The sequence below is a fragment of the Stenella coeruleoalba genome, assembly GCF_951394435.1.
Source record: "Stenella coeruleoalba genome assembly, chromosome: 10".
Classification (NCBI taxonomy): Eukaryota; Metazoa; Chordata; class Mammalia; order Artiodactyla; family Delphinidae; genus Stenella; species Stenella coeruleoalba.
The window spans coordinates 64,473,097-64,485,658 of record NC_137156.1 but is presented as its reverse complement, the minus strand read 5'-3'; the positions used below and the strand labels follow the sequence as shown (position 1 = coordinate 64,485,658).

Here is a 12,562-nt window from a genome sequence, read left to right as displayed (position 1 = left end):
TGTAGGGCGAGGGGAGGTGAGTGGTGCCTGGATCTTCCGTGTCCCCCCAGAACAGCAGGCCGAGGTCACCAATGCCAGGAAGCCCGTGAAAGGGAAGGTGTATGAGCTGGGGGTGGTGGGAGCACCAGAGCAGGTTCCCTGAGAGGCCAGGCTGTGGAGCGTCACACCACGGAGCAGTCCTCAGCCAGTGGGCCCAGGGCCCAGACCACATCTTCACAGCCCAGGACAGCCAGCGCATCTGCTAGCACCCTGAGGGTGGCACCACTGCCTTCTTGGACAGCCCAGTACCTCAGCAGGGTGTAGGCTGGCACCTGGCTCTGAGCCATGGTCTCCACTGCCTCAGCCTGGTAGCCCAGGTGGCCCGCCAGGCCCCGCCAGCCTTTGTCAGGTTCACCCGACGCCTCCAGGAGCTGTTCCACTTCCTCCTGCTGCTGCCAAGGGAGATGGAGGTAAAGCCGGCAGCCAAGTTCAGGATGTAGCCCTGGGATGGGAGACATGAGGGACACATGAGGGTTAGGCAGGCTTTGTGGTGGGGCAGAGCTAGGTAGGTGTGAAGGACTACAGTTTGGGGAAAGGGGCTCACCCTGGCTGGGGACACAGGGCTCCAGGCTGCTAGGAGAGTCCCAGAAGACACTGCTCTCCCCAAGCATCTGGTCCCTGTTGAAGGCCCCCAGCTCTGCAGTCCGAGCTTTGGCCAACTGCTGTCTTTGTTTATGTGAGCACCAGCTGCGGGGAGCAGGGGGAACCTGCCAACCTGCTCCAGCCTTCACTGAGACAGACAGGGAGCTGGTTGGGAGCCCAGATGGGGAGGGAGGTTACCAGAGGGCGATGCCCAGACCACCTACCACTTGAAGGCCACGTAGGCAAGCAGACTGAGGGCCACAGAGGCCAGGAGGGCACAGTAGACAGGGATATTGCTGCCTGAGGCCCCTGGAGGCTCAGGGGGGAATGAGCAGGAGGTACCGGGGGCCAGGGCTCCCCCTGCCCCTGCCCACACCCCTTCCCTGTCCCTGTCCTGCTCCCTCTGGGACTTATCTGTGGAGGAAAGGACAGACAAGGTCAGGGGCAAGGAGGCAGCAGACGTAGACTTTGCTGCTAGAAAGACTGGAAATCATAGTCCCTACTGTGTAGAGTCGAAAGTTCATACCGTGGCGTCAAAAGCTGACTGGTTCGTTCCCCACCCTCATCTCCCACAGCCTCCCCTTGGCTCGCCACGCTTGGACACCTAGCCCTTCCCAGATGTACCTTCTCCGGGCTTCCAGACGTCTGCTCTTGCTAGTCTACCTTTGCCATCTGACAAACTGGCAGGAAATCTACTCTGGGAAGTCTTTCCTGATCTCTCCCAGGCTCCCTTTTCTGGCTCCTGGTGCATCTCCTCTGCCTACTATGGCACTAAGCTGTGTCCTGTCTCCCCCACCAACTCTGGACTGTGAGAGCACACTGATTCATTTTGGTCCCTGTGGGAGCCTCTTTGCAGAGGAGACCTTGTAGATTTTTGCAAAATAAAACTGATCCGAAAGGCAAGTAAATGCTGCTGCTAACTTCTGCCTGCAGGCCAGTTGTCCCCACAATCCAGTGCAGGCAGGGCACAAGAAACAGGGACTCCAAAGCCTGTGACTGGACTTGTGTATGGCCTGCAAGGCCAGGGGCCCATGGACACCTCTCATCCTACCCTCTCAGTGCCCAAAATCTGGATCAAGAAGTACTTAACCCACATGCACCGTGCCTTCCCTGTGGCTGGAGTTGTGAAGCATGGTTCTGCCAGCTAGCAGTGCTCCCAGTGGCTGCATCTTAGAGAAGGGGTTGGAATGTCATGGGCAGCACTCAGAAAAAGGAGCTGGGAGACTTTTCTGAGTCCAGAAGGGGCTGTGTATAGGGACATGGGGGAAATCCCTCAAGCCTGAAGTCAGGAGTCCCTTGGGGTAGTCTGTCCCGCTTTCCTGGCTCACTTCATCCTGATTCATTCCAGGACTGGGTACCTACCCCCCAATCTCCCCAGTCACCAATCTGGACCAGTTTCCTCCAGTGTCAAATGGGGTGGAAGTGATATTGCTGGCCCCAGCTGGCCAAAGCTGGAGGAGACCATATTGCAGCTCTGGATGGGAAAGGGCACACTGGAAACCACCCTGTCTCAAAGACCATGGCAAACCCCTGGTCTGAGTCCAGGGATAGCACAGGGAGACTCCCATCCCCATCTAAGCCAGAGCCAGGTAGAGACTTACTAGCTGGTAGGAGGCTTTCCAGAGTTGTCAGCAACAGCATAGTCCCCGGAGTGACTAAGCTCCCACTCCTGCCTCTAGGGTCAGTGTCCAGCCCTCACCTCCTGCTCAGGGGCTGGACAGGAGGGTTCCTTGGTGGGTTCAGCAAGGGCAGATGGCATGTGGGCCCAGAGGCTCCCCCTGGTCCTTTCTCATCTGGGAATTTGGAGAGGGCCTGGAGGCCAGAAACCTGAAGAACACTCAATCCAGGACCCATCTGTACTTACAAGGCTGATCCTGCTGAGACCCACCTCCTGAGGCCTGGGGAAGAGACCCTGGTCTGGGCAGAGGAGGGGACTTTGCCTGGAAAAGGGATAGAGATGAGACCTGGGGGAAGGTCCTCCAATTCCCCCACATCCACATCCGACCTGGTCCAACCCAGGCTCTCCAAACTCACTTCCCCCCACATCCACATCCGACCTGGTCCAACCCAGGCACTCCAAACTCACTTCCCTCCACAAGGCCAGAGGCCCATGTGTATGGTAAAGCACACAGTCGGCAAGTGGGCCTGGCACTGAGGCTGTGGTGACCCTTGCCACCTGAAGGATGTGTATGTACATTTGTGTCACTTACCACATAAGGGGCCCTTTCTGGATCCGGGTTGGCGGGTGAGCTTGTGACTAACGGTCGCAGAGACAGCCAAGCCTTGTGCCCGACCCACCCCGAGCTGTGGGACTGGAGCCTCTACCAACTCCCACACACACCCATCTCGAGGCCCACAGAATATGCACACACGCACACACTACCCCGACTTCCCACAGGCAATCCAACCGCACAGGATTTCGGGTCTGGAAATGGGGAGCAGAGAGGCAGCCTTGGCTCCCTCCGTCCAGAAAGACCCGAAGCCGTGTCCCCAACCCGCTCCTGACCTGTGGGGGTCGACCCTCCGCGGGTCCCAGGATCTGCTCAGCCGGGCGGGACGGGGCCTCCGGGCCTTGGGCCGGCCGGTAAGACAGAGTGGAGTCCCTGGGGATACCAGGTTCTTACCCGCCCGAGACTAAAGCGGCGGCGCAGACAGGAGGAGGACTGGACACCGAGTGGGCGGGGCCGCCCACGGTCTTGCCCCGCCCGGCCCCGGAACGCACACAGGCCTGGAGGTGAGCCCGGAGGGGGACTGAGCGTGCAGCTGCCGGAGAAACTGCAGCTGGGGCCCCTAGGGACTAGGGCGGTGTGGTTGGGGAGGGGACGGGTCGCCGCAGGTGCTCATGGACCAGGAGGACGCTAGGCCGGGGCTGTGGCCAGGGCGGGTTGAGACGCCGCGCGTGCACATATGCTTGGAGGCGGAACAGCTACAAAACTAGTCCAGGTTTATTGCGGAGATGCGAGAGCGGGGGGCCGCCCTTAGGATTAAGGCCACGGCCCGGCCCCTGTACTCTGCCGGGACGGGGCTTGGGAACCTGGGCTCCCCACCCCAGGCTGTGCAAAAAGTGCTGTGCGGCTGCTGAGGCCAGCGCTGGGACTCCTCCGGGAGGCCCCTCTGCCGGCGAGGGGCGGGACTTCCAGGAGTGATATCGCCCACCAATCCCTGAGCTGGGCAGAGGTGGGGCCCCGCCCACCCCCTGCCAGAGTGTGGGCTGGATGTCACCCTCTCCTTGGACTCCTGGGCGGGGCCCTCCCAGGGCGAAGCCCGCTGGGGGCGGAGCTGCGCGGCGGGGCAGGGCAGGCTGTCAGCGCGCCTCTCCAGGGTTGTACTCTGTCTCCCCAGAGGACACCTGGGAGATGCGCCGGGAGGATCGCCACAGCTTCCGCGCTAACTGGCTGCTGCGCACCTGGTAGGAGCAGGAGCAGGCTGGGGTCAGCCAGGACCGTCGCTTCCCCATCCCGTTCGAGGCCCTCCCGGCCCTCATCCTCACCTCAGAGGGCTGCCCTGCGCCCACCACGATAAGCTTGCCGTCTTCCAAGCCCACGAGCACGTGGCTGCGCTCCTTGGTCACAGCCACACTGCGGATGGGCACCTTCATGGGCAGGGGAGGCGCGGCCGGCAGCAGTCTGGAGGGAGGGAGGGAGGGGGGATATATATATACGAACTCGCAACTACAAGGAAGCTTTGATCCAGCAGATAGATGTCTCTCCATTCTCCCATCTACCTCCCAGTCCTCATTTGAAGGATGACTCGATTAAAATCCTGACACAGAAAGGGACCTCCCACAAGTGTGTGGCTAAAGGAGGCCCAGGGCAAGAGCTCCCCATTGGGGGATGGGAGGACAGGTGACAGGCCTTGAAGAATGTGTCCACAGACATGTAAAGGGGATGTGGGTCCACGGGGGCACCTCCTAGTGTCCTCGGCCAATGACCACCACCCTGAAGTATCACAAACCCATAAACAGTGGGGCTCACTTGTTCAAATGGAGGATGTGCAGGGCACACTGGGCTGTGCCCAGCAGAACAAAGTCCTCCGTCACCGCGAGGGCTGTGGGCTGCTCTACCAAGGGCAGTGAAGCCCGCAACCTCCCGTTCACCGAGTACAGGTGCAAGGAGTAGGTGACCTGGAGGAAGCAGGAGGTGTCAGCAAGGACAGAATCCCAACCACCCCTATCTTGGCTGGGCGCCCCTTTCCCGTACCTGGGCCCCCGGCCGCTCCCGCGCTGAGCTCTGCACCAGGATCTGGCCCTCAGACCCCAGCGCCAGGTGGGACACAGGTCCAGGCAACGTGGCTTCTGGGTGCCTTAGTGCGGCCACAAACTGGCCACGGCGTACAGTGTGGATGATCACAGTTCCATCCTGCAGGAAGGCAGCTTAGGGTGCTAGGCAGGGGTGTGTGAGCTCCAGGGGCAGTGCCCAGCAAACAGCCTCCCCTGGACACAGGCATACACACACCTCGGATCCAGACACCGCCATGTCAAGTTCAGTGCTGATGGCCACACAGCTCACTGCAGCCTCATGGCCGTATAGGACCTGCACAGGCTTTGATGCCAGCCCCACCGAGAGACCACCCTGTGGGGAACACCAGAGCTGGCTCAGGACTGGGGCCTCCCACTACCTTGGCCCCTGAGTGAGTGAGAAGGCTAAAGCTCAGAAAACTGAAGGTCTTGTCCAAAGCTGGAGAGCTGGAGGGCTGTGGAGCCCCAGACTTGCTCATGGTAGCAGAGGGAAGGAGAAGAGAACAGGGTAGGACTGGAGAGGCCCACTGAGGGGCAGACGGACTGCAGATCTGGACTATGGGGGCCCCGGACGGCTGCCACCCAGCATACCTGCTGCAGGAGCCGCCACACCATGCATGTGGTGTCCCGGGAGCCTGAGATGAGGTAGATGCCACAGGTGTCCAGTGAAAGGCAGGTTACTACATCTGAATGGAGAGGGGAGGGGAGGGTACCAGCAGAACAAAGTGGTTACCCCCTCCCTGGCCAGCCTTGGAACCCTACTCCCACCTGCACACCCCGAGTCCAAGACTGCACATACCGAGGTGGCAGCTGAGCTGCTTCAACAGCTTGCCCCGGGGTAGTGACGTCACCCGCAGGCTGCCATCCCAATGGCCGCCACTGAACACCAGCTTTCCGTCTGGGGCTGCTGCCAGGGCCTGCCCACTCACACCACCACCTGGCACCCAAGGGCCACTCAGCAGTCGCTGCATCCTGACCCAGTGAGGAGGACCACAGGTGAGGTCAGGCCACAAAGGAGAACCCAGGCCCTCAGAAATCTTGGCCAGAGCCTGCAGCTGGCCTGCATTCTGTTTGGGTGGGGAGATGACTTGGGGTGCAGGGTATTTAGAGCCCACCCCTGCCCACAGCCCTCTGTCTTACTTGGGGTTGCCCACGGTGGGGTCTTTGCTGAAGCTGAAGTAATTGCTTATATTACGGTCATAGGGCAACCAGCTGTGGGTGCCCAGTAGCCCATTGGCACTCACAGTCACCTGCGGGCAAGAGGGGACAGAGGTGGGTTTGGGGCAGAGTCAGAAAGGGGCTGGAGCTGAGATGGGGCCCGGCCCAGTACACTTACCAAAAGGTCTGCAGAGCCCTGGGTAATGAAGGAATGGGGCTGCCGGTGGGGAACCAGGGCCAGCACTAGGGGCACGCCATCACTGATGACCTGCAGGGAGCGGAGCAAGGCTAGCTGTGCCTGAGCAGCCAGCTAGGGCTCTCACTACACTACCGGCTCCCTGGAACACGACTCAGTCCCTGGCCCTCAGCCCCCAGGGGTCACAGGCTAGGCATCATACAGACAGAGGTCTCTCAGAGGAATAGGCATCAGAGACCAGTGTGCCTTCAGGGCGTCTCAGAAAGTGAGTGAGAAACCAGATGGACAAGGAAGATCCTTCCAGGGTGTCAAGCTTGGTTTCAGCTGTGGTCATCCCAACCCATTACTCCACGGCTCTGAGCCTGCTAGCAGGAGGAGAGAAGAGCCTAAACACGTCAGACTTGGGGGCATTCTGGGATGCAGACAGGAAGGTGAGGTAGAGTATCTAAGGCCGGACTCCCTCCTTCTGGTCACCCTAAGGATGGTCAGGTGAGTCAACACCTTGTCCTGACTCTTCCTCACGAAGAAGGCATCCCACCCGCACTCCCATCTCCTCTGATGTTTACCTCTTTTTCTAAGATGTCTTAGCATCAGTCACCTTGATTTAGGTTTTCCATCTGCCCCAAGAGGCTGGTAAGGACAGTGGGATTCAACGAATTTCACAAAGTAAGAAGTCGAGACCCTGCCTCCTCTCACCTCTGCGAAGAAGGCCTTGAGCTGGTCCAGGTGCTGGAACATGCTAGGTGAGTTAGTATCCAGACGTGCAAGGCGTTGGGCTGCTTCCTCAGCTGAAAGCCGAGCTGGATGTGGCTCCTGTGGGCAAGTGGCCGATCAGCACCGTGGCCAGGGCATCCCTGACCACTGTCTTCCAAGCTGGCCTTACCTTCAGCAGTTGACAGGGTGTCTGCCCGAAGTTGCTGATAATGCCCTCCAGAGCCTTCCGTTCCCGCTCATCTGCCACTTGGTCCAGGTCCACGGCCCCTGAGCATCAGACAGGAAGGGCAGGGCAGTCAGGACTCCCTCTGTGCCCACCGCATTCACCCCTCCTCTGTGCCCCGGCTCCCACTTGAGTCAAGGACACTGCTCACCCTCATAGGTGCAGTAATAGAAGACGTTGAGGGCCTCCTCTGCAGCTGGCCCCCGCTGCTTGTAGCCAAAGATGAGGTCGATCCACTCGTGGAGGTGGGCGGACACATATTCTGACTCCTGGGGGCGGGGAGGAGGCAGTCAGTCCAGGAACGGCTGACTCCCCCACCAACCCCGGCTGCCCGCCTGTCTGCGTGTGCTCATCTCACCAGAGCCCGGCGGTGCTGCTGGATGAAGTCCTCAGGAGAGCTGGCCCACGGGGGCAGCACCACGTCGCCTACCTTCTCGTTGGTCAGCTGCAGGCAGCCCAGGTCAAAGCCTGGCACAGAAGACTGGGTCAGCTGTCTCTCTACGCCACCTTCACCTGCTCCCTGGCCACCGCCCCCAACCCGAGCTCTCCATCCCCACACCTCCTGCCCCGACGCCAGCTCCTACCGTTCTGGTTCTCCAGGAAATCAGGGAAGTAGAAGAACTCTGGGATGAGCTCCTTCACATCGGCTGGGCTCTCCAGGCGGGCCTGCCAGGCTGCTGCCACCGAGTGGAACTGCCGGTCAGAGCAGTCAAAGCTAGGGAGGGGCACGGGCCAAAGTGAGGTGGAGAGAAGGGAGACAGTGGGGGAGAAGGTGTGGCCGCAGGAAAGCCGGGAGCCAGAGGGTCCAGGGTGCCTGGAAGACCCGCCTCTTCCCTTCATCCACCCTGCCCTGCCCTGCCCCATCTGCCTGCCCCTCCGCACCGGCCACTCTGCAGCTGGACGTGCAGGGAGGTGAAGGGCTCCACGCGGATGAGGTAGTGCATCACACCTGCTGCGTTGGAATAGTGGGTGCCATAGTGGAATCTGTCAATGGTGCCCGCTGGGTCCTCGAAGCTCTCATACCTAGAGCAACAGTTGGGGGGAGTCAGCAGAAGCCCTCCTCTTGTCCATCCCAACCCCCGAGCCCAGCCTCACTCAGGCACTCACTTCTCTCTCACAAGCTGGGCATGCTTGGGATTCACCACACCGATGGGCTTGGACAGGTCCCGGAAGACGACTGGGTTGCTGAGGTCCAACGTTGGGGACACATAGTCCTGTAGGACCCAGGGGAACTGGCCGCCCACCCGGGCAGGAGCTGCATGAGGGTCCTGATGGCCTACCTGCCCTGCCCTCACCCTCACCCTCAAGAAGACGGGCGGAGCCCACAGGTGGGGATGCACCACGTGGAGGGGCTGCAGGGGAGCAGGAGGGACTGTCTGGGACAGGATTCCCTTCGGGGAGAACAGAGGCCAGGCCTCAGACAGCACCCACCCAGGACCAAGCTCAGGGCTCGGTCCTGACCAAGCATCAGTACCCACACTTGGGTGAACCAGGGCTGGCAGACCAGAGGAGTGGGGGAGGTGGGGAGCAGGCCCTCACCACAGGGTACTGAGACAAGTCATTGTAGGTCCGCCCCGCAATGGTGTTGAGTTGCATCAGGTACTCGAAGTTGGAGATCTCACGCTGTACCCATTTCTGGGGGGCAGGGGCAAGAGGTGAGCCAGCTGGGCTGCCAGCCCTCTTCCCAACCGCCGGGCCCTGACCTCACCCGATCCTCACACTCCAGGGCTCTCACCTGGGTAAGGCCTGAGGCGCGCAGCATCTCCTGGGGGGAGCGGCTGCTCAGGTAGCCTTGGGTGGGGGGTCGCAGGCGCAGGAGCCACGAGTACACTTGGTTCCGCACCTGGGTGTGGGGTGGGATGGGGCAGGGTTGGGGCCTGGGGGCCTGGCACGGAGATGAGGCCGTGGCCCCACCCATCTTGCAGGGGAAGTTGAGGAAGTAGTTGGCCTGATCAATGAAGAAGAGCTCAAGCGCCGAACGGCGCAGGTTGAAACGCCGCAGGTGGACCTCGCGGAGCTGGGCCAGTGGGCGCCGGAAGTCATGGCCGATGCCTGTGGGGACGGACAGCGAGTGCAGAAGTCACTTGCCCCGGCCCCACCGTACCCCAGCCATCCCTGCCGTCCCTCCGTCCCGTTCCATCAGAACACACCCTCCTCGGTTTCCACACGCTCAGCGCTGCCGTCGTAGAAATACACGTGCTGGGTGGTGACCTCCAGCAGCCCTGGGACCACAGCCACCACTGTGACCAGCTGGCACTCAGCTGACAGCACCAGCTTCTCATGCTGCTCGTCCAGCTCTGCGGCCTCCAACCTGGGGGCCGGCACCCACTTTAGGCTCCAGACTCTGGGGTCCCCTTTCTGACAAGCCCAAGGACCACGCTCTCAGAGCACCACCAAGTCATGAGGTGCACAGCTCATGACTCCCAGAGGAGGAGGAGCTGCCCAGGGTCCAGACTGACCACAGTCCCCGCCCCGAAACCTGGGCCTCTGAATGTCTTGCCAGGACACCAACCCCCATCCCCGGCTTCCCTCACTCAGCCCTGCCTGCTCCCATGGGCCCCCATCCTAGTCTGGTCTGTGTTTCTCAGTCCTGCTCTGGGGTGCCGAGCCATGAAAGAGCAACTATCCATCCTGTTATAGCTGTGCCCAATACTCCCACCTGATTTTGGACCATCCCTTTCAGCGGGAGGGGAAACAGACTCCGGAGTCAATTCCACCACCGGCCAGCACACACTGGAGCAGACCCGTTGCCCCCATCAATCAGCTCTTTCCCAGCCCCACTCACGCGGTCTCCAGCGCAGCCAGCTCATCCTCACCCAGCTGGTCTTCCTGCAGTTCCTCGGGTAGGCTGCTGACTTTGGCCTCTTTGGTCACTGCTAGAGGCAGGGAGGCCTCCTCTGCAGGTGTCAGGGGGGCCTCACCTGCAATGGGCCCAAGGGTGCTCAGCCAGAGACAAGACAGGGCGTACGAGGTTGGGTGGACCCAGCTCAGCACACCCTCTCACCCAGGTTGTCGCGTAGGGCACTGGCTTCCAGGTGAGGGTTGAAGTGATGGTTGGGCACCAGCTTCAGACGCATGCGCGAGTATGTCTCGGCACTGGAGAGCTTCCAGCGGGGGGTGGGCGGGTCCCTACAGATACGTCCCCAGTGATGGTCACGGGCAGAAGGCTATAGACCTCTGGGTTCCTCCCAGGTTCCTCCCCAAAGGCACCCTCCCGGCTCCTCCCTCCCAAGCCCCACCCCACCCGGACTCCACCCAGAACCCCGCCCACCTCAGGGCCCAGGCCCCACAGGGGCTAGAGAGCTGACGCCACAGCGCTCCCCAGTGCAGCAGGGCGGTCGAGTGCTGCGCTGCCTGCTGCTTCAGGGCCGCTGTGAACCGCAGCCCCTCCAAGCGCGCCCGCCGCTGTGCAGGTTCCAGCACCAGCTCCTGAGGAGTGGGGGGGTGGGTAGGGTGGAGGAACGGGTGAGTCCCGCTGGCTGCTTCATGTGCTGTCCCTGTTTCTCCACTCCGTCCCATCAGCCGTCCTCTGGGCCCACGTGTGGAGCAGCTCCCCGCCCCCCCGCCTCGGGTCGCACACCTGGAAGGCCCGACGACCGCGTGCCCGCTCCCGCTGGCGCCGCTGCCCACTGCTCATGAGCATGTCGTAGCAGGCATTCCAGAAGCCTGACATGAGGTCGTGGCTCTTAGCGTAGGTGTCCATTTCGAACTGCGACATGGTGGGCTGCACCTGGAGGATGGGACAGGGACAGGAGACCGGTGCTCGATGTGGGTCCCCAGCTCGCACTTCTCTGCCCGTGCCCCCAGCTCCAGGCACCTGCTTGTCGATGAAGTGACGCCATTCGGGGGTGGCACAAAAGGCCTGGAAGTCCTCGAAGAAGGTGGGGCTGCCGTTGGTGGGAGGCAGGGAAGGCAGCCCCCACTGCAGCCCCAGGGGCCCGTAGGCACGGTTCAGCAGTGTGCGCACCAGCGGTACCAGCCATGAGCAGCGCTCTGCAGCAGCGGCTGCAGCTGGGGGCTCCCCGTCCCCGGTGGGGGTCTCTGAGGCTGGGGTGTTCAGCGCCCGTGCCAGCGCCGCCTCCAGCTTGGAGAGCACATAACAAGCCTCCTCCCGGCGCATGGGCACTGCAGTCTGCAGCAGTGCGTGCAGCTTTACATAGGCCTGGGCGTGCAGCTGTGGACCGAAGGGGTGGAGGTGTCACCAGCTACTCCCAGAGTTCCCTATACCCACCACACACCCTCCCCTCACACCCACCCTGTGCTCACCTGTGGGTCCTCCAGCAGAATGTAGCCAAGCACGAGGCGCAGGCCAATCTGTGCCATCTCTCGGAGATCTGCTGTGCCATCGGCCAGGTGCAGCCAGGCCCCCAGGCGATCAAGCAGGCTGCACACACCTTCAAAGAGCTGCCACACACCATATATTCCAGGCGGCCATCACCAGAGGAGGCCAACAGCCCATGGGGCAAGAGCAAGGTGAGGTTTGGGCTGGAGGCCAGGGAGGGTTTGTACATACAGATAAACCTACGCTCACAGATACCGGAGCTGATGAACCCATGACGGCACACGTGTACTCATCCACCTCCCAGACCAGATGCCCTCAGGTGCACGAGAACATTGAGCACGTGCCCCTCTGAGCTATCATACCTTCTCACTCCACAGCTCCTGGTTACCGTGGCCCTCGGCACACAGGAAGTCCTGCAGCAGGCGCAGCAGCCAGAGCGCCTGCTGGGTGAGGCTGGCTAGGACCCCAAGGGGGGCCTCTTTGATGTCGGTCAGGGCTGACTCCAGCATCATCTCCAGGAGGCTGGAGAGGGGCGAGGGACTCAGGTGTCTACCTGACCGCCTTCTTGGCCCCAGGTTTCCCCGAGGCTCTTCCCCCTCCTGAGTCACCCCCTCACCTGCGCTTGATGCAGTCTGGTGGGCGCACAAGCGTGGCCGAGGCCCCCAGCTGGGTGAGCACGGAGAAGACCTGGCCGCGCTCCCGCCAGGCAGCCTCGTCACTGCCATCCACTCCCCGCCAAGTCACCGAGAACAGCACGTTGGTGAGCAGGTTACAAAGCTCCTCCTCACAGGTTTGCTGCGGACACAGGGGGTGTGTGGGGTGCAGGCTGGGGAGGGAGGCAATCACTGCCCCACTACCATCCCTGTTCAGCACGTCCGCCCACCCACTAGTAGGGACAGCAGGAAGCCGAGCCTTTGGCCAACAGCCGAGCCAGTCTGGTGCTAAAGGCCTAAACAGATGGTGTGGGCCTCAGCCACTGCCCGAGTTCCAGGGAGGATCCTGGGATTCCAGGACTCCTAAGAGGAGATGAGGTAGTTCACACGGTTACCTCACAGTCCTCACAGGCCTCAAGGACTGTCCTAGAATTCTCTGGAAGAATGCCATGGAATAAGCAGACGCCCATCCCCGGAT

The 12,562-nt window shown here is 61.6% G+C and overlaps 2 protein-coding genes across 10 annotated transcripts in view; both read right to left on the bottom strand.

The window, feature by feature from the left end:
• Nucleotides 1-161: 161 nt before the first annotated feature.
• On the bottom strand, nucleotides 162-2,966 carry LOC307192956 (death domain-containing membrane protein NRADD-like; the record flags this gene model as incomplete). The annotated part of the gene is made up of 4 exons (XM_079934331.1): nucleotides 162-481; nucleotides 584-726; nucleotides 846-1,035; nucleotides 2,963-2,966. The coding sequence occupies 4 exons, from the start codon at nucleotides 2,964-2,966 to the stop codon at nucleotides 162-164; spliced, it is 657 nt and encodes a 218-aa protein (XP_079790457.1).
• NBEAL2 (neurobeachin like 2) overlaps nucleotides 346-12,562 on the bottom strand; it is a 34,292-nt gene continuing 22,075 nt past the window's right edge. For 4 of the 9 annotated variants that reach the window (XM_079935755.1, XM_079935757.1, XM_079935759.1 and 1 more), the window contains 28 exons: nucleotides 12,048-12,226; nucleotides 11,794-11,953; nucleotides 11,416-11,553; nucleotides 10,730-11,323; nucleotides 10,421-10,578; nucleotides 10,154-10,278; nucleotides 9,935-10,070; nucleotides 9,300-9,460; nucleotides 8,885-9,201; nucleotides 8,689-8,784; nucleotides 8,257-8,381; nucleotides 8,032-8,172; nucleotides 7,734-7,864; nucleotides 7,508-7,617; nucleotides 7,301-7,418; nucleotides 7,096-7,193; nucleotides 6,909-7,025; nucleotides 6,195-6,284; nucleotides 5,999-6,108; nucleotides 5,658-5,830; nucleotides 5,450-5,544; nucleotides 5,076-5,192; nucleotides 4,821-4,979; nucleotides 4,596-4,744; nucleotides 4,112-4,247; nucleotides 3,128-4,027; nucleotides 2,486-2,561; nucleotides 346-481 (listed from right to left, as the gene is read on the bottom strand). In XM_079935755.1, coding sequence (XP_079791881.1) covers nucleotides 3,926-4,027; nucleotides 4,112-4,247; nucleotides 4,596-4,744; nucleotides 4,821-4,979; nucleotides 5,076-5,192; nucleotides 5,450-5,544; nucleotides 5,658-5,830; nucleotides 5,999-6,108; nucleotides 6,195-6,284; nucleotides 6,909-7,025; nucleotides 7,096-7,193; nucleotides 7,301-7,418; nucleotides 7,508-7,617; nucleotides 7,734-7,864; nucleotides 8,032-8,172; nucleotides 8,257-8,381; nucleotides 8,689-8,784; nucleotides 8,885-9,201; nucleotides 9,300-9,460; nucleotides 9,935-10,070; nucleotides 10,154-10,278; nucleotides 10,421-10,578; nucleotides 10,730-11,323; nucleotides 11,416-11,553; nucleotides 11,794-11,953; nucleotides 12,048-12,226 — 4,035 coding nt within the window. In that variant the 3' untranslated portion in view covers nucleotides 346-481; nucleotides 2,486-2,561; nucleotides 3,128-3,925. Of the gene's footprint in view, nucleotides 482-2,485; nucleotides 2,562-3,127; nucleotides 4,028-4,111; nucleotides 4,248-4,595; nucleotides 4,745-4,820; nucleotides 4,980-5,075; nucleotides 5,193-5,449; nucleotides 5,545-5,657; nucleotides 5,831-5,998; nucleotides 6,109-6,194; nucleotides 6,285-6,908; nucleotides 7,026-7,095; nucleotides 7,194-7,300; nucleotides 7,419-7,507; nucleotides 7,618-7,733; nucleotides 7,865-8,031; nucleotides 8,173-8,256; nucleotides 8,382-8,688; nucleotides 8,785-8,884; nucleotides 9,202-9,299; nucleotides 9,461-9,934; nucleotides 10,071-10,153; nucleotides 10,279-10,420; nucleotides 10,579-10,729; nucleotides 11,324-11,415; nucleotides 11,554-11,793; nucleotides 11,954-12,047; nucleotides 12,227-12,562 lie in introns of those variants that run through there. The other 5 variants (XM_079935758.1, XM_079935761.1, XM_079935762.1 and 2 more) reach the window with 3 other exon arrangements.